The sequence below is a fragment of the Melopsittacus undulatus genome, chromosome 18 (genome assembly GCF_012275295.1).
Source record: "Melopsittacus undulatus isolate bMelUnd1 chromosome 18, bMelUnd1.mat.Z, whole genome shotgun sequence".
Classification (NCBI taxonomy): Eukaryota; Metazoa; Chordata; class Aves; order Psittaciformes; family Psittaculidae; genus Melopsittacus; species Melopsittacus undulatus.
In genome coordinates this window covers 2,610,980-2,632,459 of record NC_047544.1, presented here as the reverse complement: position 1 = coordinate 2,632,459, position 21,480 = coordinate 2,610,980, and the positions used below count along the sequence as shown (strand labels likewise).

Below are 21,480 nucleotides of genomic sequence, written 5' to 3'. Positions count from 1 at the left end.
CATCAGTCCATACCAATACATCTTGTATTGTCCACAATAACTGCCCATTTCTCTCTCTTTGCTAGACCTGGAAAAAGCAGTAATGATGTAAATACCTACAAGAAACAACTATTTCCCCAGCTCCATGAATAATCAGTTGTCAGCCTGCAAGTGGTGCTGCAGTTACCAGAACCTCCACTCCCCAAGGACAGACTTAGACAATTAAGCCTATGAAAAATCTCTGTTCAAGCACACAGTGTGGCTTGACTCTGGAAATGCTTCTCCCACTCATGTGTGCAGTGACTTCCAAAGCGATATCTGTACTTCATAACTCTTTACTACCTTATGCCAAAACTGATCTTCTGTACAATTCAACACAGAGAACACTCCTATGTTAGGTATTTGTGCAACTCTGAACATCCTCAAAAGATTATGTGGGATATATACATACATATATATAAACTGTCATTAAAATGTTGCTTTTCTAGAATAAAGGACTCTTTTTACCCCTGAAATCTCAGTGTTTTAAAGGTATAATTCAGAAAGAGCAATACTACATACGTACCAATTCAGACAGGATTTTAAGACCTTACATCTGTCAGCCGGCTGCCACATGAATGACCTGAGGGTTACATCTGCCCTACTGTAAAACAGCAGTCTTCTGTAGTACCTCAGAAGACCTTATTAGTCATTGTAATACCTTTGTGTCTGACCTGGAAACCATCACAACATGGCCTGGGCTATGTCAAGTTGAATGTGTCTGGTCAGAGACATTAGCAACTACCAGAATACTTGGATTTGTTGTATGACCAATATGCTCATTAAGAGCATATTAATATATGTAATATGACAATATGCAAGATATGGAATATCTTATTAAGAGTTTGGAGCAATGCATCAGTAGCAGGCTGAAGATCCGAGTGTTAGACAAGATTCCAGCCCTCAAAGACCTCCAACCAACTATGGAGAAAGAGCGAGGGGTTCTGAAATGCCAAACCCTGCTTTCCAGCACTAACAGTGAGAGTTAAGAAACTGCATAGCTCCTTCACAGAGCAAAAGCAGCTGATTTCACTCTTCCACATGGAACATCACCTAATTTTATCACATTAAAGTTAACTGTCAGATTTCTTACAGCTTCCCATAACTTTATGATGTGAAATATGTGAATGCTGGCTGCAGCGGTTCAAAGTAAAACCGGTTTATAGGAAGGGCTTCTATGCAGATAAATAATAATTGAACAGATTGCACATACCCGAGACGTCAGTCTTGAAAGTGAGATGTCTTCAGTGAAAAATGAAACACATTTATTGTATTTGTAACTAACATACCCTAAAAGTAAAGCAAATATTGATATTCCAGGCACAAGACCCAAGATCTATAACTAACCGTATAAAATGCATGCTGTTTGCATTTAGCAATCATACTCTGTTTTCCATAACTAGAAACAAGACTCATTGAAGTCTATAATTCACCAGCCTTTTTTGTCATAGTATTTTACTACAATACCATTATCCTGCCATATTACATTTACTGTATGTGTACAAGTCCCATAAATACACAAGCCTGTGTAAAACAGGCAGCAATGACTCTCACTACTTTTGGAATACTTGCAGCTTTTGAATTTTATGTGGGTTTCATATTTGGTTGATGTGTTTGCAATGGAATATGTACTGCCCAGAAGAAAAATGACTTTACATTTCCATTAAAAGCTATAGCGGTAAATAAACCATCAGAACTCATGCAGATATTCCCTGCAACATCCACAACAGTCCATTAAAATGCCAAAATCTGTGTTGAACATTTGAAAGAGTAGCATTGGATACAGCACATTTAGAACTTGACTATATGCACGTATTAAATGATGAAGATATTGGAGAGTATTGCACAAACCTCTGCAGAGCACTCCACACAAGTTTACACTCATCAGGAACAGTTTAGCACAACAGCTGCCCTTTTAGTACCAAACAAACCCACCCATAAACCAAAGCAGGCAGGAGCAGTGGGAAGAGCTGCAGGTTGCTCCTAATGCTCGACTATGAGCAGCCTCATCTAGAGATTTAGTCTCAGAGAGCATTTATTTATAATAAAAGAGATTTAGGATGAATTTTAAGGTCAAGTTCTGCTCAGATTTGCACCTCGTGCATCACAACTGCCTTCAACTCTTGTTACTCATCAAGCGTTTCTGGTTGGGAATTGCTCCCCCTGAGCTAATCCATTCTACAGCATTATCACCCTTCTCCAAAATTAAGCCATACTAAGTTCCCATTAAACACAGGTCTCCAGAGGATGATAGAAGCTCTTCCTGATGGTGAATTTCAGAACAGAATACAGAAGCTTACTGTTCAATTAAAGAATCATTTAAAACCTGATTATCAAGTCCACTAATTTAAATGGGGGCAACATATGACAGCTTGAGACATTTAAAACCCTTTTGTCACTGATGGAGAAGTCAGAGTAATATGCCTCCACTATACCACTCCACCTGTCTAAAAAGATTAGTAGGTACAAAAGCAAGCAATTTATTTGCTCCTGTACCAAAAACAATGAATATTTTACTGTCTGAGGCCCTAATAAGATAGAACATGCAGGACAGATTATCCTAAACTTAATTAAATGAATATTGACTGAGTATTTTCCAGGTTACAGTTCAAGACCTGTCTGACAACAGTCACAGAGCACAACATCACGACTACCCAGGACCAGACAGTAAGAAGGAATTACCACCAGTGAACTACAAAGGATGCTCTCATTTATTCTGTTTGCTGAGTCTCTCATAAGCCACCAGGATCTATCAGTCGCATCGATTCCAAGTGCTTCACCTAAGCTGGTATAGAGCTGCATGAAATGACAGAATCAAGTTGTCTGCATTCTTCACTGCTTCACTCTGAGAGTAAATGATTGTGTCACTGAGAGGCAGTGACTGCAGTGCTCAGTATGTTCTTAGGAGAAAGAAAAATACCCTTTGGCAAGAGTACAGGAAAACACTAAGGCATGATTAGGGTTACCAACCTGCCAGCATTATGGATGTGAAATCTTACCAAAGTTGCTTTATATAGTCAAGGTAATAGGTATGAATGGCACTATATCATGTTAATGGCAGGGCTGTAATACATAGGAAATAGCAGTACAACATGTATTTCTCAAGGATGAGGGCTTAATACCCACTTAGAACTCTCAGCTTGCATCCCCCCTGCTTTGCACTTTGTGTATCGATTCAAAGCTGAGATTTGTAAGAAGTGGCTGGTGACAGAGCCTGCCTGGCTCGGGGCCCCAGGTGTGTTTAGCTCCTTTAGACACCTTTGTGAACCTACATGGAAAGGGTTACAGAGTCTTACATGATTCTGTAGCATCTAAAATGCCTATAAGCAGACTCTACATGGCATCGAGAGCAAAAGCCAGGCAATTTGGACCATGCAAATGCTGTTTCACATGCACAGGAGCACCAGGGAAGCCAGCTTTATGCTGAACAAAAGAAGGACCTCAAAGACTATGTGCTTTAGAGAAGAATTATTGAAATGCTGAAGGATGCAGAAGAAAGTATTACACCAGAATGGAGGGGAGACTGAAAACGCTGACATTCAGCATACACACAAAGAGCAGCAAGCTTGTGAAAGATGCCAAAAAGGAGGATCTGTTTCTTGTGTCTTCCACCATTACTCCCAAAACAGAAGTTTCCATAAACCAGAGAATGCAGACTAGAGAGAAACTACTTAAAGACTAAAAGGACAGCTGAGAAGCAAGAAAAGAATGTCAAGAAATTCCCTTGAGATGATGACCAGGAGAAAAAACAAAAGGTCTTATAAATTGTACTGTATGAAATGAAGCACCACCTCAAAACCACTGGAATTCCATGAACAGAAAGCAAAATCAATCTATAGCACTTATTGACTGAGCCACACACTGAAGCTCTGACCTCAGCATATTACTACTGGTCTCAAGGCACAAATGCCTCTTGATAAACCTTCCAGATTGGGATGAATGAAGAGGAAATGCCAGGGAACTTGAGAGGCAGGGGTGGGGAAGTGAACAGAAACCACTGGACTCTGCTAGGCACTATAGGCAACACTTTCTGCTCTTTAAAACAGGCTAAGATCTGCCTCACTTGCTCCAGAGCCAGGCTTCATGCTACATTTTCAAGGCTGAACTGTAGCCATTCATAAGCCAGACACAGGACTTAAGAGCCTGGCTGAATGCAGAGTATGTTTTACGCAAGGCTATAGGTTAAGGTTATGCTCTAAAAAGCATCTAAAACCAGTGCAATACTTGCTTGGTGTGAGATGAAGGAGCGCACCCTGAAAACTTCCGTGTCTTCTTAGGAATAACACAAAGTAATAAACTAAACTTACACACCACAAACAGAAAAGCACAAAACACACAGATAGCACCGTGCACTGGGAAAAACCTAATACATGCCAAATATGAGAAGCATTCACCTCAGTAACACAATGCACTTTGAGTAGCAGCTGACTCGTGTGGAGCTGGCTGCTCACCAGGGCAGGCATCTGCAGATGCATCTGATGTGGTTTTGGAGATGAGCTAATGGGCTACCTGCTGCTCAGGGAGCCTGGTGTGTAGCCATGCACTAGCCCAATGTGCCACAATGCCTTAATGGGCATGTAGTACCTCGGCTGCTCTGTACCAGACCCTGAATTCACTAAGCTGCAGTAAAGGTTTCCTTCTAGTAACAGATGCTTGCATGTGAAGGAAGGCTACTGCTGTTCAGGCTGGCAGATCATGCAGCTTGACGAAATGCATCATGTATTATGTCACTGTCAAATACACTGCTTTAAAAATGGCTTTATAATAAAAGCCATTCCCCCCTTCACAAATTTCTTCACACTGTTCCTCAAGCAAGCTGTACACAGTGAGCAAGGCTGGACTTGTGAAGAGATGCAGATGATCGACAGTAGTGAGGCTGAAGATGTTGCTCTGGCAAACCTAATACTCAGCTATACATTTTCTGAGAGGAGAACTCAGCCCTCCCTTTCTTCTCATTTTCACCATGCAGAAAAGAAGCAGGAATACTTCCTCTGATATCTGTCTCAGCAATACAAGCATCATACCCAGAGATCCAAGCCCACTTTACCCACCTGGCAGCCTGACGACAACAACAACCAGCAGACAAGGATTCAGCAGAGCTTGGCTGACTCCTACACTACACCACAACTGCCTCCCTTGCAAACACTCCAAGCTGAACGAGGCCTCTGTTAACACACAATTAATGAACTTATCTATGGGGAGAATCTGTTGTGGGACTCGAAGCCAGAACTGTCTCTTCCCTAGGCCAACTCTGCACCAGAGAGAAAGAAATGGCTCTGGTCCCATCAAACCTGTGCCAGCAGAGACTCTGTTATATTTAAATCAACATTTGCCACAGTAGGGGATTATCAGATGCTCTATTTAAATGCTGGATTTTCTTTTTTATTTTGATGTTTAACTCATAAAAACGGCATTTATTTGGGTTGGGTGCTGATGTCTGCAAGCACAGCTGCTCACCAGCTCTGTTTTGCTTGCCATGTTGAATGCATAAGAAGAGGATTTAAAAGCCCTTTCCAGTCTGCTTAGTGTCAGCATTTGGGTTTTCTTGCTCTCCTGCTGCTGTGACAAATGCACCCTGAATGTCCCATACCCTCAGCAACCTCCCAAAGCAGAGATGTGTGGGATTTTCTCATGTTCCCTTCTTCATAGAGGGGAAACTGGAGACAGGAAACCTGCTAACAAAGGCTGCAGAAGCTGAAACACAGCGTGTGCTATAGAGTGACTGAAGACAGCAGGCCTGGACCTGCCCATAACCTGAAAGGCAGCAGGTCCTAGGAGCTCAGGAGATGGTTTGTGCTATTACCACGTTCAGGGATAGGTGCCTATCCTGCCCGTACACAATTCAGAATGGCTTCATGACTTGCTAAGGCTGTCAGAACTATTTGAAAGGGTAAAACCAACAGGGTAAACCTCAGCCACTCAATTTTCTACCGCTGTTGCCACATGAGGTTTTATTATTGGTAAAATCAGGCACATTCAATACTATTTCATGCACACAAAATGGACACTGGCGCCATAAAGAGTGTAATCAAATTCTTAGAAGAGAGAATGCAGATTGAGAGAGATGCTCCTTTCCATGCCTTTTACTTAGGACCCAGCTGACACAAGCAACTGAAATTTGCTGCTAAATGAATCAAGACAGTACAGTGCATTTCACAGCAGCATTAAAATCAGTGCTTGCCTCAGCAGGATTTGGTGCTCCTGAATCATGCTTGTATAACATTAAAGCTGAGTTAGAATACTGCTGTTCTTTATTTGTTATCCTCCTTGATCGTTTGCTTTCACTAATGTGTTATTCAGTTTAAAGACTATTTACTAAAGCTGAACAGTATAAGCACACAGAGCACTGACCATGTCACATGAGCTATCACTATCAGTAAATTAATACAAGCCAAGTATTGAGCCATATACAGTTCAGATGCATTTAAACTACAGCTCCAAACCTTTAATCTATGTTCTCCTAACTTCTTTATATACATATTGTGTGCAGAAATTAATGAGTATATCAAACAGTCTGGTGATGAGATACGGAAGCCTTACTCATCCTGGGAACAGATGGTGGGAACAGAAACTGCTCCCAACAAAACTAAACTTGATCAGGAGGAATTCTCTCTAGAGAGCCTCTCTGTGAGGTTTGCTCTCGGTTGCTGTGTGATCTGTGTTATTCCACCCCAAAAATGAATTACAAAAGCAAAGGACGGGTACCCAGAGGCCTCAGTGCTGACTGAGGACAGCTCAGGAGTTCCCAGATGTGGACCCCTGATGCTGCTACTTGGTTAAACACTTTTCCTGCACAAAAGCACAGTAAGGGGTTGCCACTTATGGCACATAATGGCATAAATATGCCTGGGAATTGGTGATTTATTCAGCAACAAGCACCTCTGCCTACCAAGAACTGCCCAGATCCACTCACCCAGCTTTAAACCAGGAATCCAGCAGTGGCTGGAATCACCGAGGTGAAAACACGTGAGGAAAGACTGGAAGTGTGAAAAGGAACAGGGGGAAAGACAGACAATCTCTCCTGTAATTCCAAGGGAACTATGGGATCAGCTCTCAGTAACAAATATCCCTGCTTTTCACTTCTTCTAGGACTAATGGCAGGATTTTTCACATTAAACTATGGGGCAGATCAAGAACATTTAATGCTTCTATCCTTAGATTTAAGAAATCTTCAGCACCTTTAAGCTGCAGAAAAACAATTCGAGAGATGAAGATTTATATTCCTGATAATGGGGCAGACTCACATAAATAACTGAGCTCAATTTAAGTTTCATTCCAATTCTAAAGTGTCTGCCTCTTATTGAGCTGCAATGGCAAGATCAGAGCTTTGTATCAGTCATTCATGGCCTTTGTCAGAAATAAATCACTAGCTTAACTAGTGGCTATGGGGAGCAGAGGAAATGCGTTCCTGTTCCCAAACTTCTGCACTTGATGGAATAATCTGAATCTTCCCCTGGGATTCAGGCAGATATTGGCATGGTAACATGAAAGGGGCTGGAGTCACCTATCCATTTTGGTTTTCATTTGCATTTCCAGGTCCATGCAGAGTATGGATTAAACAAACCCCAACAATGCCACAATTAGCATCTATTTTGCATCTAATAAAACAGGAGACAAATTTCTTTGTCTGCAGTTATTTCCAGCTTTATGTTTTCATCTCGGGCTTCATCCAAACTCTAATGAAATAAATTCCTGGATCAGAACCCCAGATCTGTTGCCAGCACTGGGTTTTGAAGCCTTCTACTCTTCTCAGTACCCACATAACAATTACTGAGCAAGACTTGCTGGCCAGCTCAGTTATTTCTCATCCACATTTAACAGGGCAGGTTGACTTTACCTTGAAAACACTTGCAAGAGTTTACAACCTTAAGCTTATTGCCGCAGAGCAGAGCTATTACTTCATGAATCTGGTACCCAGTTTCTAAAGACACTGCATTATTTCCAGTAGACTGTTTACCTGAGCACAGAATTAGCCTTGATTCTGAGCCTTTATGTGAAATTTTATTGTCCAAAGCAAGTATGACCTGTTAAGATTTAGAGGCTGTATTAGCAGCAATAACAATTTTACAATCAACATCAGTAAATCTGGGTTTATTGGGAATGCTACAGTCTTCTAACTGTAGAAAGCAATTAAAATGTCTGCTTTTCACTGGATATAATACCTAACTTTCATACAAGACACACAACCTGTTTAATTGTTGAGTGTAAAGCAGTGTAGTTCAAATCATTCTAAAATTCTCAGTAAAATTCAGTAATGACTGAGAATCACCTTTTTTTTCCCCTAAAGTGGCTGAATTCCAATAAAAATGACATTTTTGGCTATTAAACTGTACAGAAATTGGAAAACAGTCAAATGTGTGCGCTCCAGTTCAGCAAAACATATGTGCTGGGTAGAACTGTACCTATCATCATTGCTTGCTTTTGATCTTAAAGAAAACACATTGATTCTCTATAGTTTTTAAATTGAAAACTCACCTTTAAATGCTGTGGTTTTGGAATCAGTAACAAAATCAAACTGACATACAGGCCTATGAGAGCAGTTAGAGCAGGAAAACGTCCTACCATCTCCTGAAGGAGGTACTAGGATCCTCATCACTTTAAAGGACACCCCTTCAGTGAACAGAGTGTAAAGAGAGCTACAAGGAGTACTTGAGCCTACGAAGTTTTGAGAGTGTATTAGGCAACTGAAGAGAGAAGAAAGTGGTGGGTGAAAGAAGAAGGGAACAAAGAGGCAGATGATCAGGATTTGAAGGCACTGGACAAGGCAGAATTCCTCCAGGGAAACCAGGCTGATGCACAGCACCGGGACCACAGGTCAGGTTATTTCCACAGCTAAGATTCTGCAGTCAAATGGATGCTTCATTTCACTTTGTAACTGCTTGTTTTCAGCCTTTCTCCTACAACTCTGCACTTGATTTGGGGTATTTTATGAAGAAATAGTTATTTTACTATAGTTTTGTGGAAGAAGAGGAACCAGGGTTAAAGGAATAAACAAAATGGAAATCTTTACCCCAGAGAGAGCACATTTATGTGAGACAGGATCCACTGGCACTCTGGAGGGATGTGCACTCACACAACCTGGTTTAGCTCACGCTGTCTGAGAGGAAGAGGTCACTGAGGTTTGCCCACTGGTGGCTTTGGGGGAATCTCTGCAGGCAGCGGTTTCCAACCCTTCTGCAGAGCATGGGCAATGAATGCCACACAAAGGATGTTTTGGCACTTACACCTTTGGAGTTTGCTTTGTCTATAGAATAGATGTGTTTACAATATATATTCCAATGATTTTGACAATTCTCTGCAATGCAGTATCTGTTTTTCTAACACCATTAAAATGAGTAAAAATAAGACACAGCTGAGGAGAATGTGGTATCAGACATTGGAATGACAGAGTAAAGCTCATCAGATGCCTGTATACAAATTCATCTATTCACCGTTCTTATTTCTAACCCATTTGCCTTTTGACCTTTGCCACTTCTACCTGATTTTCACTATCTTTTGTACATCAGCTTGCTGCATTTCTCCTCTGTTTTGTTTTCATCTAATCAACATGCTTCTCCTTAACTAAAAGGATGCCTGTTCTTTGGAGTTTATTTTTCTTGCTTCTTTTGTTGCTTCAGTTGCAACACACCACAGCAACAGTGGAGATAAAGGGCAAAACCCACTTCTGAGTGATCCTATTTCTCATCCTCATCAAAAGAAGCCAGTGAGCATGCTGCAGTGTGTGATCAGCAGCACAGCACAGTGTTACTGGGGCTGCTCACAGCTCTGACCCTGCGGCTGCAGCCTCACTGTGCTCACCGCAGCTCACCCAGGGACCCAAGAGATTTAAACACTGCCTTGGGTGCTGCCAGGGCAGCACTGGCTCAGGTCCCACCACCAGTCAGCTCTTTGACAGGTAAGAACAAGGTGATGCTGTGCTCACTTCAACATCGTCTTTTTTCTTTTCATGCCTCCCTAGCAGATTTTTAAGCACAAGCCACTTAAAACATCTTCCTCCAAGAATAGTTGGGCTATTATCATTTTAAGGCATCCCCATTACTTTCCTGCTAAGGTGCAATTCTCTCGACAAAAAGCATGTTCAAAGCTAAGAAAAAAAGAAAGCTCCAATTATTATTTGTGGCAGATTTTCTGTCTCCAGCAACAATTTATCATAATATTTTTAGGGTGGGTGAGATTTTTTTGATGTTTTATTTTTCAGTAACAAAAGTAAACTTTGATAAAATAAGTAACAATGTGTTTTCAGTCTGTACCTCACACTTGAAAACTACCAAACCCAGGGCTTCTTTTTTCCAGCAGCATTCCTGAATTCTGATTAAAAGCCATTCCTTTTTAAATCTTATATAATAAAAACCATTGCTATTTAAAGCAGTCTGTGAGAGAACACGGTAACCAACAGCAGACCTTGAAAGCCACAAGGTTCTGCCTTTCTCCTCCCTTCTCCCCCGCAGCACCAAGGCTCACCTCAGCTGCAGGGACTCCCTCGGGTGGGCGGCAGTGGAGGACGATCATCCCTTCGATGGGAACCTCCTTCCCTTGGGGATCTTGCTCGAAGTTCTTCCGTAAATCTGCAGGTTCAATGCAATGAATCATTACACAAAAGCCATTCCTTCCCCAAGGAAAACTGCTTTGCCATGTTCCTATAACGCAATGGGTAACTGAGGGCTACTCATTCTTCCCTAGATGCAAAGCAAAGAGATCCCATCACCTTTGACTGTGTTTCCATTTCTCCACCTTCAGTGTGACTGCAGAGACAGTCTGTTTGAGAACCCACAAACTCCATGGTCACAGTTAGGCACTGTCTCCCGAACCATTGCCTTTCCAAAACAGGGGAATGAAATGCAAGAACCACAACATGCCATTGCTGGGGCGCTGTTAGAACCAACCCAATGAATTCAAGATAAGAATTTCCCTAGTGCACTCTACTTGAGATGAGTGCCAGGGTATTTCATCAACTGTCCTCAACCAGATGATTTGTTTAGCTCGCCTACATACTGCAAGCTGTGGGAAAGGAAGGGAAGGACAGAGCAATTCCACCCGTTCCAAACTGGCTGATTACAGGATTGCTTCATTTCAGACACCACGGCCCAGCCAGTAATTCAGGATAAGAAACAGGGTGTACTGTCTCAGAGTCACACTGATGTGGTCACAGCACTTCGAGGGCAAACCAGAACGAAGCAAACCCGCCCCCAATGACACCAGCCTAACCCAGCCATGCCCATGAATATGTGGAGTTAACTTGGTGTGAGAGGAAAACAAAACAGAAGGGATGTGACTTAGTACAGGTGCTTTGAGGGTTAGGATGCTTCCAGTAGACATACTCTTTTTCTTCAAACAGTGTCTCAGATTCCACAGGGTGGATTTACTGATTTAATTTTCTCCATTGCTTACACTTCATGAAATACACCCCCTTAAATGCAGAGGCTCTGAGTCAGTTACACTTTAATATATTCTCCAAAATACATTAAAACTTATTTTAGCAAGCCGGTCACTAGAGGAAGATGCACGCAGTTCATCTATAATCCTCTTTATGATTCTTTCTTAATGTTGATTTCCTTCCCCCACAGATAACCACTATCTCTTCCAGTACTCTTTAAAAAGTCATTCATTAACAGCTAGGATGCAGTTGAGCCTACAAATGCCTTTATTAGCATGAAAAATGGAGTAGGATCCATCTCCTCATTTTCTCTGCATTCCACGCTATCATAAAGAAATACTTACCTGCTTTTTCAGAGAAATATAAAGTGCTTTAATGCTTGGGTCTTGACTCACAATACAGAATTTCTAGGCTTTAGTGAGAAAAAAGGAAAGAAAGAAAGAAGTTGACCCCACCACACTACACACTGCAATGACACGTGCTGTCAGTGCTATGGTTCTGTACACTACCACAGCCTGCACCTACACATTCCTGTCTCTAGTCCTTCACAGGTTATTTCTCAAGGGAGAAACTTATTCCCCAAATCACATAGCTGGGTTGTTCACTGCAGACAGGATCATACAGGTCTGGGAAAGAGTGAACCCTGGAATATCATGGGGGTTGATGATGGATACCAGTTGGTAGCTATTCATATTCCCTGTCTGGAGTCCTAACAGGTCCCATCAGCTCCACACTCCAGAAGTGCTGCTCTTTCCATTTCAAAACCATGACTTCAAGGGCAAGTGGCACAAAAAAGGCCAGTGCAGGAGCACAGCTCTCAGACAAAGGTACAAGCACAACCAGGCAGCATCCTGGGATGCCTGCCAAGGGTCATGGGGTGTCTGCAGTTATGGGAGGCTGCTGGGGATGGGGTTTATAGAAGAACTGGTACCATGGTGATGGGTTTAAAAGTCCCAACATGCAGTTCCACCCACTTCTGCCCATTCTGATTTCCACTCATATCACCATGTGATGGGTTTGGGAAATCACAGTGCAGAGAAAAGTCAATAAAAATTTAATTCAGATTAATAGTCCTTTGCAGCTTAGCAATACAGGGGCCCTATAAACCTCGTTCAGTGTTATGACAGTTACTGCAGTAAAATAAGAAGCTGAAGTTACATATATTTACACATTCAAACTAAAGCAGCCAACAAAAAGACCTGGGATCTGTAAAAACCAAGGAGTTGTTACATTGTCCTACTTCTTATCTCAAATGCTTATTTTAAGGTATCCTGTTAAAAAAGCATCATTTTAGAAAGATTTATCACGAATCTGATCAAGTTACCATTCAGAGTTTCTTGCTTGAACCTCCCCATCCTGTTCCTCTTCCCCCTCATCTTGCACACAGCATCTCTCCCAGCCCTTTGCAGGTTATTGCCATCATTCCCTGGGACTGGTACTTTAAAGGCCTGAACTGCTGATTAAAGGACAAGAGTTCACAGCAGACCAGGGGAAAGTAAACTCAATTCTCTGCTTGCAGCACTGCTGTAGAAGGATGGTTTCAGGCTCGCATCTACCAACCAATGATGTGCTTTGAAACTGAAATCCAGATACAAAATACAACACTGCAGAAGATGCTAATGTATTCTTGCCCTTTCTTGTTTTAAAGGAAGTGTAGAATACAGACACTGTTATGTCTTTTTTCATCTTTCTTTGACCTCTGTGATCAAGTCTGAGTAAAAGGGCACTTCCCAGGGGATGTTCTGTTGGCTTTAACCTTTTTTATCACGCAGCATTGCTGTGACACTGTGCCCATAATCTCTGAAACAGATTTGCTGAGTGTAAACGCAGTCTGATCAATCCACATTAAAATAAAAGAGAGGCCTGAAAAGCCCCATGATGCCTTCTGTGTTAGTCCTACAGCATCTCACAAGGGAGGGCTGGCAAACCAGCAGCACTTTACTGTATCCATTTACATGGAACCCTAGAAGAACAGTGTTGTGTCCATGCCTTACAAAACCTGGAATAGCAGAACATTTCCTCTACTCACAGGCTATGCGGACAGATGCCTTCCTGCTCTTTGAGGTCCCCAGGTGGCTCCATGCAACACACTGACACCAGTAATCTTCGGGGCCATGAAAATCTTCCACCTGCTGTCTCGTCACATTGATGAACACCTCCCGAACCTTCAATCCTAAAGGGAAAGATAGAGGCAATTAGTTGCTAACAGCCTCTTGCTTGGGCATAAAGCTAAGGTTAGCCAAACCTTTTCTTTTAATTACACAACTCCATTTTTAATCAAGGCAAAGCTTTAATTACTTTAACAATAACATACTGCCACTAATTGAATTCTAAAAGCTGAGTAGGCCATAATGCATTGAGTTACAAGAACTACCCACCCACTGTGGTCTTTGCAACCCCTCCCTCAGAAACCTTGTCTCAGGCTTTTTTCACCCAGAATGTGTATCTGGACTTAGATACTATCATATAAAACTGAATTATCTTCCAAACTAACATCCATGTGCCCTTGTAAACCTTTCTGAAGTACCCTGGCAGACCCCCATTGAGTCAGAACTATGCATGTATGACAGGAACTAATCTAACATCCCACTGAATTCCAGCCTGTTCCAGCCACTACTACCACAGCTCCATCCAGCAGCCATTTCCTCATGCAGGGGAGAAAAGCTGTGTCACTGCAGCACACAGAAAGCTAAGCTCAAGCCATTGCACCCTGAAAGGAGGAGAAAATAAAGGGAGGTGAATGCACTTCACAGCTCACAAATGGAGACGTTCCTCCACTTGGGATGTTTGCCATAGCTGCATATCTGCAGGATAACCTTGGGGAGAGGAAGTATAACCCAAATACGGGTTGAAAGGCATTAGAAATAAGCTGAAAGTGCTAGTCAGGAAAATGTTGATTTGAGACTAGAAAACATTCATGCCTTCTAGTTTCATCTTTCTCCTCCTGTGTTGTCCCAGGGAAGTATCTTGGGATACTTTCCCCTTCACTGAAAGTGAATGAAAACTCAATGTTGAAACATTTCACACCTGTGGAGTTTATGTAGCAGCAAGAAGCTCCCTAAACCTGAACTCCATAAAAGTTGGCTTCCGCTTCATCTCAGTTGGGTGCTTCCCTCCTGGAAGGCACTGGGAAGTCACCGTGTTCCTTTGGTGCACAGGAGAGTTGAGGCCACTGGGGATGCTCATGAAGAGGGATGGGGAAGGTCAGACAGGCTTTAGATACTAGAAAGCAACACAAAAGCTTTGCTACTCTTCCAGCAATAGGCAAAGGGGGGTTTCCTTCTTTCCATTTAGCCTGTTTGGCTTCCCATTTCACCACGGTACTTAAAGACACGTCCAAACCTGCAACACAGTCCTAAGCTGTCTCAATAATCAGTTTAGTCACTCAAATATTTACTCACTCTGTAATAAGCAAACAGAGGTTTCCAGGTTGCTTTTATTTGCATTGTGTTCTTTCAAATAGGATGATGCAGTTTCCAACAGAACTGTTTACAAAACATCTCTTCACTTTCAGACACGGTGAAAACAAACCCTTCTGAAACAAACACAGCCCGTGGAACTCAGAGCTCTGCATCTAACTCCTCTCCTGCTGACAGACTGCATGATGAAAATGCACCATCCCAATTTAGACATCCAAGCTGCTCTGGCAGTGAGGAATCCCTGGATTCTCAGCAATAAACCATTTGCAGAGTCATCTTTGTAGGTTAAAGATAAGAGCAGCTATGGTTAAGTTCCATTTGTGAGCATCTGAGTCCTGGCGACATGACACAGCAGGTTTTGACTGCCTGAAGATTCAGCATCCCTCCACGCTGCATGACAGACACACACTTTCCTGTTACTTACCCTTGGCAAATCAAGCTGCACGGTCCCAGAATGATCTCAATCAAAGCCACAAAGCATCAAAGCTCCAAAGCCAACAAGCTTGTCACCCATCTACTTAAAGACTTCTTCAAGAAGGGTGTAAAATGATTAAGTCCTTTCTGAGGTGGCCTGTTCCCTAGTCAGGAATCACTCAGCACTCAACTAACAGGCACTCCTGTGCATGGTGCCTGTGCTGCCTGCAAACAGCACTGCTCTGCATGCTGCTGGGAAGGTACAACCCTTTGCTGCACCTCTTCAGCATCTCCAGCTGTCCTTCCATCCCATGATCAGCTCCTTCCCACCTTGACCACTAAGTAGTATCTTCATAGGGAGAGAATCCTCCCCATCACCAGCCATCAGTCACCCCCTGGACGTGTGTTCTGAACTCTCACCATTTCTCAGCTACTCAGGAATTTCTGGAAGCAGCAAACAGAAACAAAGGAACAGGAGCTGCACATTGTACAGCTTACTGAGGCAGCCATGCTGACAACAACAGTCTGCACTGATACCAAACAAGAAGCCATTTCTGGGCTCATTGGTAGTGTAAAATTCCAAGCAGGTGTCAGTGAACAGAGGCATTTACAGCTGCAGATTTATTAAGGTAGAACATTCTCCAGCCCAGCTATTCCTTTCACTGATGCTTGATTTAATTAATCTATATATCAGCCTCTCTTTTCTGAAGCAACATTAAATGGAGTTTGAATCAGGCAAACAACCAGCACGTGAGACTGAGAAGGTGATGGCTCAGCATTTCAAGAATGGGCCAGGGAGGAATTTGGGTCCTTTTAAAGATCTCCCAGTTTGCCAATAGACAAAATAAATGCAGCCAAAATGGCAGAATCAGAGTATTGCTGAGGTTGGGAGGCACCTCTGGTGAACACCTTGTCTCTGGGGGAAGTTATGTTTTATTTATGGAGAAAGTACCCCTATTTTCATTGTTTCAGAAACAACCACACAAAGCAAACCTCTTGGGAGGAGCAGTGCATAGTCTGCATTTACCAGCACTGTATTTCACCAACAAATACACTGAGTGACCCTCTGCAGCTCAAGGAATGCCAGAAAAATGGTTCCTAGGAAATGACACAGAAAAAGCCATGCAAAGAAACCCAGGCACGTAATAAACACGAGCAACGTTTTACCTGGGACTTGTGTAACTCTAATAAGCACTGCAAGAGCAACCCTTTAAATTATTGTGCAAATTATAACCATCATCTTTTGTTACACAGCACAGCCTTCCAGAATACAAAATTATGGTACTGATATGCTAATCAGCTTTCTGCACTGTTGGATGGTTTAGCTGCAGATAGACTAATGCTGGCAGCAGATGAATAATTGCTCTCCATGTACTAAACATAACAGAGCTGCACAGAACTTCAGCATTTGTCAGCGTTATTTGTTTAAATGAGAACAACACTGACAGCAGTTATTGCTGCAATCCTTTTATTTATCAGACAAGAAAACTCTAGTTACTCTTAGTAGGCCTGATCTTCTGGTGAAAGCCAAAGTTGAAGTATTTATAAACTAATTCAGAGGTGCATGCTGCAACCTTCAGGCAAGGAAAATAAAGCAGAAGGGAATTAATCTAATTGTAATGATTTTGTTTTTATCACAGTAGCATCTACTAGCTCAGGTTTTATGGGGTAGAGGATGTGGAGCAAAGCTCCTGTTCTGCCATGCTTATGGAACAAGCAGAAAAGGCAGGCTACAGATTACTGCCTTTTCTACAACTCAGGAAATAAGGCAGGAGAGGATAAAATAACTTGGTCTCTAATGGAGCGACTGTGGGTGGTAGTGCAGTGATGGGAACCCATACCCACTGCAATGGCAGTGTGCGCCTGCACAAACAGCAGCAACTCCACAAGAGTAGAGACTTCAGTGGAAACTCCTCAAGCCAAGGCTTCCACGCTCAAGCAGCCAGTGCACATCACAGCCCATTGCTACAGCAGTTCCAAAGCAACAGAAATCCTTTCTCTCCTGCTGCTCCTCCTCTACAAACGAACACTGACTCCTGCGGTACTCAAAGATTTTTGTTTCTATCCCATAAAGACAGAATCGTGCGGAATTGGATTCCATGTTCATCACAACGACAAAATATGCCCATTGTCTACCAACAGCTGTCCCTCCTGTCCTTTTCCATGTTCACAATACAGCACGGTAGGTAAAATCCATCAGGACAGTGTGCCCGCAAGCGCCACTGCCAACTTCGTCTTGCATATGCCTGGCTAAGAGCTTGCTGGCAGGAATTTATAGAGATGCTAAGACACATTTCTTGCATTCTGCGTTAAATTTCCTCTTGTTTGGGTTTCTTGTTGCTATTTTTCACCACTTTTCTATACATCATCTCAGAATTTTAATCACATAACAAATAGTGGAAGGATGTAAAAGGACAGCCCCGTTTGCCTGTACTGTACCCTCTCTTAGCGAGCACACCAGAATCATCCCCTTTAACCACAGGCACCATTCTTGGCACAGCTTCCAGTGCAGTTTTCCACAGATGGAGCTCTCGCAGCACACAGAACACAGTGCACACTTGGTAACAGACATGTTTATGCCCCAGATTTGACTCCAGAAATGAGGGCGCTGCCAATACGCACATTCATTCTAAATAAAACCCAGTAGTCTGCTGTTTACTGAAGGCAAAGGAAGAGTTCCAAAATACCTTCTGGATCATGGTGAGAGACTATCCATGCCTGTCCTTCAACTTTACACTGTCAACAGGCCTTTACTTCAGTTCTGATGTCCTAAGGACCATTATGGTGGTTTGTGGGATGCTCATCACTGCACTGTCTGTCCCACACTCGTGTTTAGAGAACAACACTTTTAGGGTTAGCTCTGTTCCTGGGCAAAATTCAAACCCGCAACACTTATATGCCAAATCCCATCTGCACAGCCCATGCCTCCAGGTCTCAAACATCAATGTTACCTAAAAACCCCACCTAATGCTACTTTATCTTTTTCTTGTTATTAATCCAGGGCTTCCGAAACACAACTGCAACATTCACAAGACAGACACAAGATTTTCATTAACCACATGGAAGGACAACTTTTAGGGAGAACATTTCTTGCACACTGACTCAGCAATGCCTTTAGAAGTAAAGGTTGTGCCTATTAAATTAATTTCATAAAGGTAATTGTAAAAATTAAAACTCATCCAGGTTAGCATTTACCAAAAGCCTCTAGTACAATACTCCTTCAGAATGCATCACTTAAAAAGGATGCCAAACTGTGCTTTAGGAAATGTAACTTTGTTTTAAATGGCACTTTTTTCCCCTAGAAAGGAATTGCTTGTGTTGAGAGAGAGGATGTTATGCATACACTGCTATTTCCAAGACATGGGAGTTGCTTAGCAATCTGGGAATTTAGAAAGAGGAGAAAAGCAGTAACAAAGCAGAATTGTGAAATGACTAGAGGGTGCAGCATTAAATTGGTTTGCAATACTTATCAAGATGCTTCTAAATGAGAAAAGATATAGGGTGTGCTGGGAGCACGATAGAATCTGTTGATCATTTTCAACCTTCTCCCTCCTCTTTCTCTTTTAGATGCTCACTGTTACACAGTGGATTTTCCTACTTACCTACCAAACACCCATCCCTGCCTGGGTGTGAAGGCACAATTCAGCCACCACACTGGCAGTTTTTCAGGGTTCATCCTGACAGGAACTGCATAAAGGCATATGTGTCCCTGTTTCTTGTTTCCACTACAAATTACACCACTGAAATACAGAGGACTGCTATGCCCACCAGAACTGCTGGTTCCTTCCAGACAGCTCACTGACAGACCTGGTGGTATGTGTCCAGTTTGTTACATCTCTGTGTAATGCCTCCTACATCTACAGTCATTTTAATTCCCTCTGTTTTCCCTATTCATGTTATGCCTCTTCTGCCAGGATTTGTATTCCCCTTCTCTGCCTGTCAGCTCTGTCCTTTTTTTACCTTCTCCCATCCACTGGTTTCCCTTTTGCCTTTTGGGAAACTGCCTCTCCTACTCCGCAGAGCTGTGTCTATGTGGTACACACAACACCAAGCTAACCAAAAGCTGTTGTTGCAGCAGCCCAACAACAAGCTAATGCTAACAGACTGTACCCTCCCACCAGGGCATCCTCCCTGTGCTCAGAGCAGCACAGCCTCAGCATTCGTCCTTTGAATTAGAGCTGGTTCCCCTCCGTTTAGCTCAGCACAAACCCACAGCTATCTGCTACAGCACAGGACTCGGTATCTCTGGATGGGATCTCCCGTTCTTTGCCCTACTTTGCACACTGTGAATAGATGCTGCATCCAGATACATCTCCCGAAGGACACACTGCCCTTACCTGTAGTCTCATCCATGCTTTCCTCAGACACGTGCTCATTTTGATGGACCCATTCACCATTGCACTTGAAGAAAATCTGCATAGCTGGCATAGCTTTACAGCGTAAGACAATGGGGTTGCTTTTTATAATGTAGGCATCATCTGGTTCTTCCATAAAATGAGGCAGTGTTCCAGGAGCAGATGGGATAGACTCTGGAAGGGCTTCACTGTTATCATTGCCTGAAAGGGAAGGAAAGGAAAATACACATTTTTATGTTGTTGCACCCTTTGTATCCCCTCATTTCATTGATTAAAAACCATTTTGGATTTGATTTAAAACTAATTTTACTGGAAAAGCACCTGTGGAACTCAAGAGCTGCCAGAATCGTGCCTTGAAGCAATGACAAACACAAATATCAAACCATTTGAGTATAAGAACTGTCAAGAAAATTGACAGAAAAGCATCAGAAAACTGCATCATCACTATTGACAACTTTAGAGCTGGGGCACTGAGGCACAGAAAGCTTAAATGAGTCACCTAACATCATACAGAGAGTCTGTGGAAGAAGTAGAAGCTAAACCTTATTCTCCTGATTGACAGCCCAGTGCCTTAACTACTGAATCTTCCTTTCTTTCCCTGAAATTAATTTCCTTTAGACAGTTGCTGCAGATTTAACAGGGATCAGAGTGTTAACCACAGCGAAGTACATTGATATGAACAGCATTACTGTAGCACTCCAATATGGGAATAAGCAAACTGTGATTTCATACGCACTTAGAGGAAATTTTCCATATGCTTTTAGGCTGTTCTCATTTACTGCAGCCCCTTTAAGGCAACATAAAAGTGGAAAAGTGGTTTCTGTAGGACCAGAAACTGCGAGACTGTGAGCTTTACAGCTCAGATCACAAACACTGGGATCCAAGGGCATTTGCTCAGCAATGTATAAGCCTAGGTGGCTTATTTTCTGAGTTCCTGTGCTCAAAAGCACTGGAATGCAGGCTGTTCCTTTACTAGGGCTCTTCTAATTGAGTGAAAAACTAGTTGTTGCTGTCAAAACCAGGAAATTCCCATTGATTTTTAGCAACACTGGGATTTATTTTCAGTGGTTTTGTCAGTTTTGTGAGAAAATTCAGAGAACAGCAACAAAACTAAGTCAGAAGGGATCAATTTATGGAAGCAGATTATAAAGTACTGAATACAGACAGTGTAGCCAAACGATAACCAAGGAAGACACAGTCTACATGCAGATGAAGGGAACACAGTACCAGAGAAAGAGGAATAGCTGAGGGCAATAGAGATGTGATTTAACCTAAACCAATGAAATTAAGTTAGATGAAAGGCAAGTTATGGCCATATGAAGTATGTCTCAAATCCTTCTCAGGTCTAGTAGATGATGGAACAATGAGAACGTACTTTAAAAACAGGTATCTCTCAGCACAGTGTATCTGTGCGTGCAAATATACACTGAATATGTGCTGAGAGATCACTGTGATTTTCCAATGACTTCAGTGGTTTAAACTACATTCATAGTGTGCTTTATAAAATATTATCCTCATTTTTGGCGTTTCACTACTGAACATTTATGCCAATTTCCATCTTGTCAATCTTCAGTAATACGAGGTCCCTGCAGGCTTTATTAAATCCATGCTTTGTAGGAAATAACAAAAATGTCATTAGAAGATTTTGGAGACGCTTGGAAATCCCATGCTCCCATCGATGCTTTGAGGTAGCAACATGCCTGTGTTGAGGAAGAATAGCTGGAGAACTTAGAAAGCCCCATTGTTATCCCACTAAATGCACTATTTAGGGCGAGACACAAAGGATGAAATCCCAGCCCCACTGAAATTAAGGGCACAATTCTCCTCCCAAGTGGCATCTGGATTTAATGATACAGCTTTACATTCTTGTTAAGGGGTTCTGATGAGCACCTGAGAACAC

The 21,480-nt window shown here is 42.4% G+C and overlaps 1 protein-coding gene across 1 annotated transcript in view; it reads right to left on the bottom strand.

Moving 5' to 3' along the window:
- UNC5D (unc-5 netrin receptor D) overlaps nt 1-19,788 on the bottom strand; it is a gene marked incomplete at its 5' end in the record, with an annotated part of 57,908 nt that extends 38,120 nt beyond the window's left edge. The window contains 3 exons of the mRNA XM_034070456.1: nt 10,480-10,583; nt 13,422-13,565; nt 19,563-19,788. Of these exons, the coding sequence (XP_033926347.1) occupies nt 10,480-10,583; nt 13,422-13,565; nt 19,563-19,788 (474 nt within the window). The remainder of the gene's footprint in view (nt 1-10,479; nt 10,584-13,421; nt 13,566-19,562) is intronic.
- Between the last annotated feature and the right edge of the window lie 1,692 nt (nt 19,789-21,480).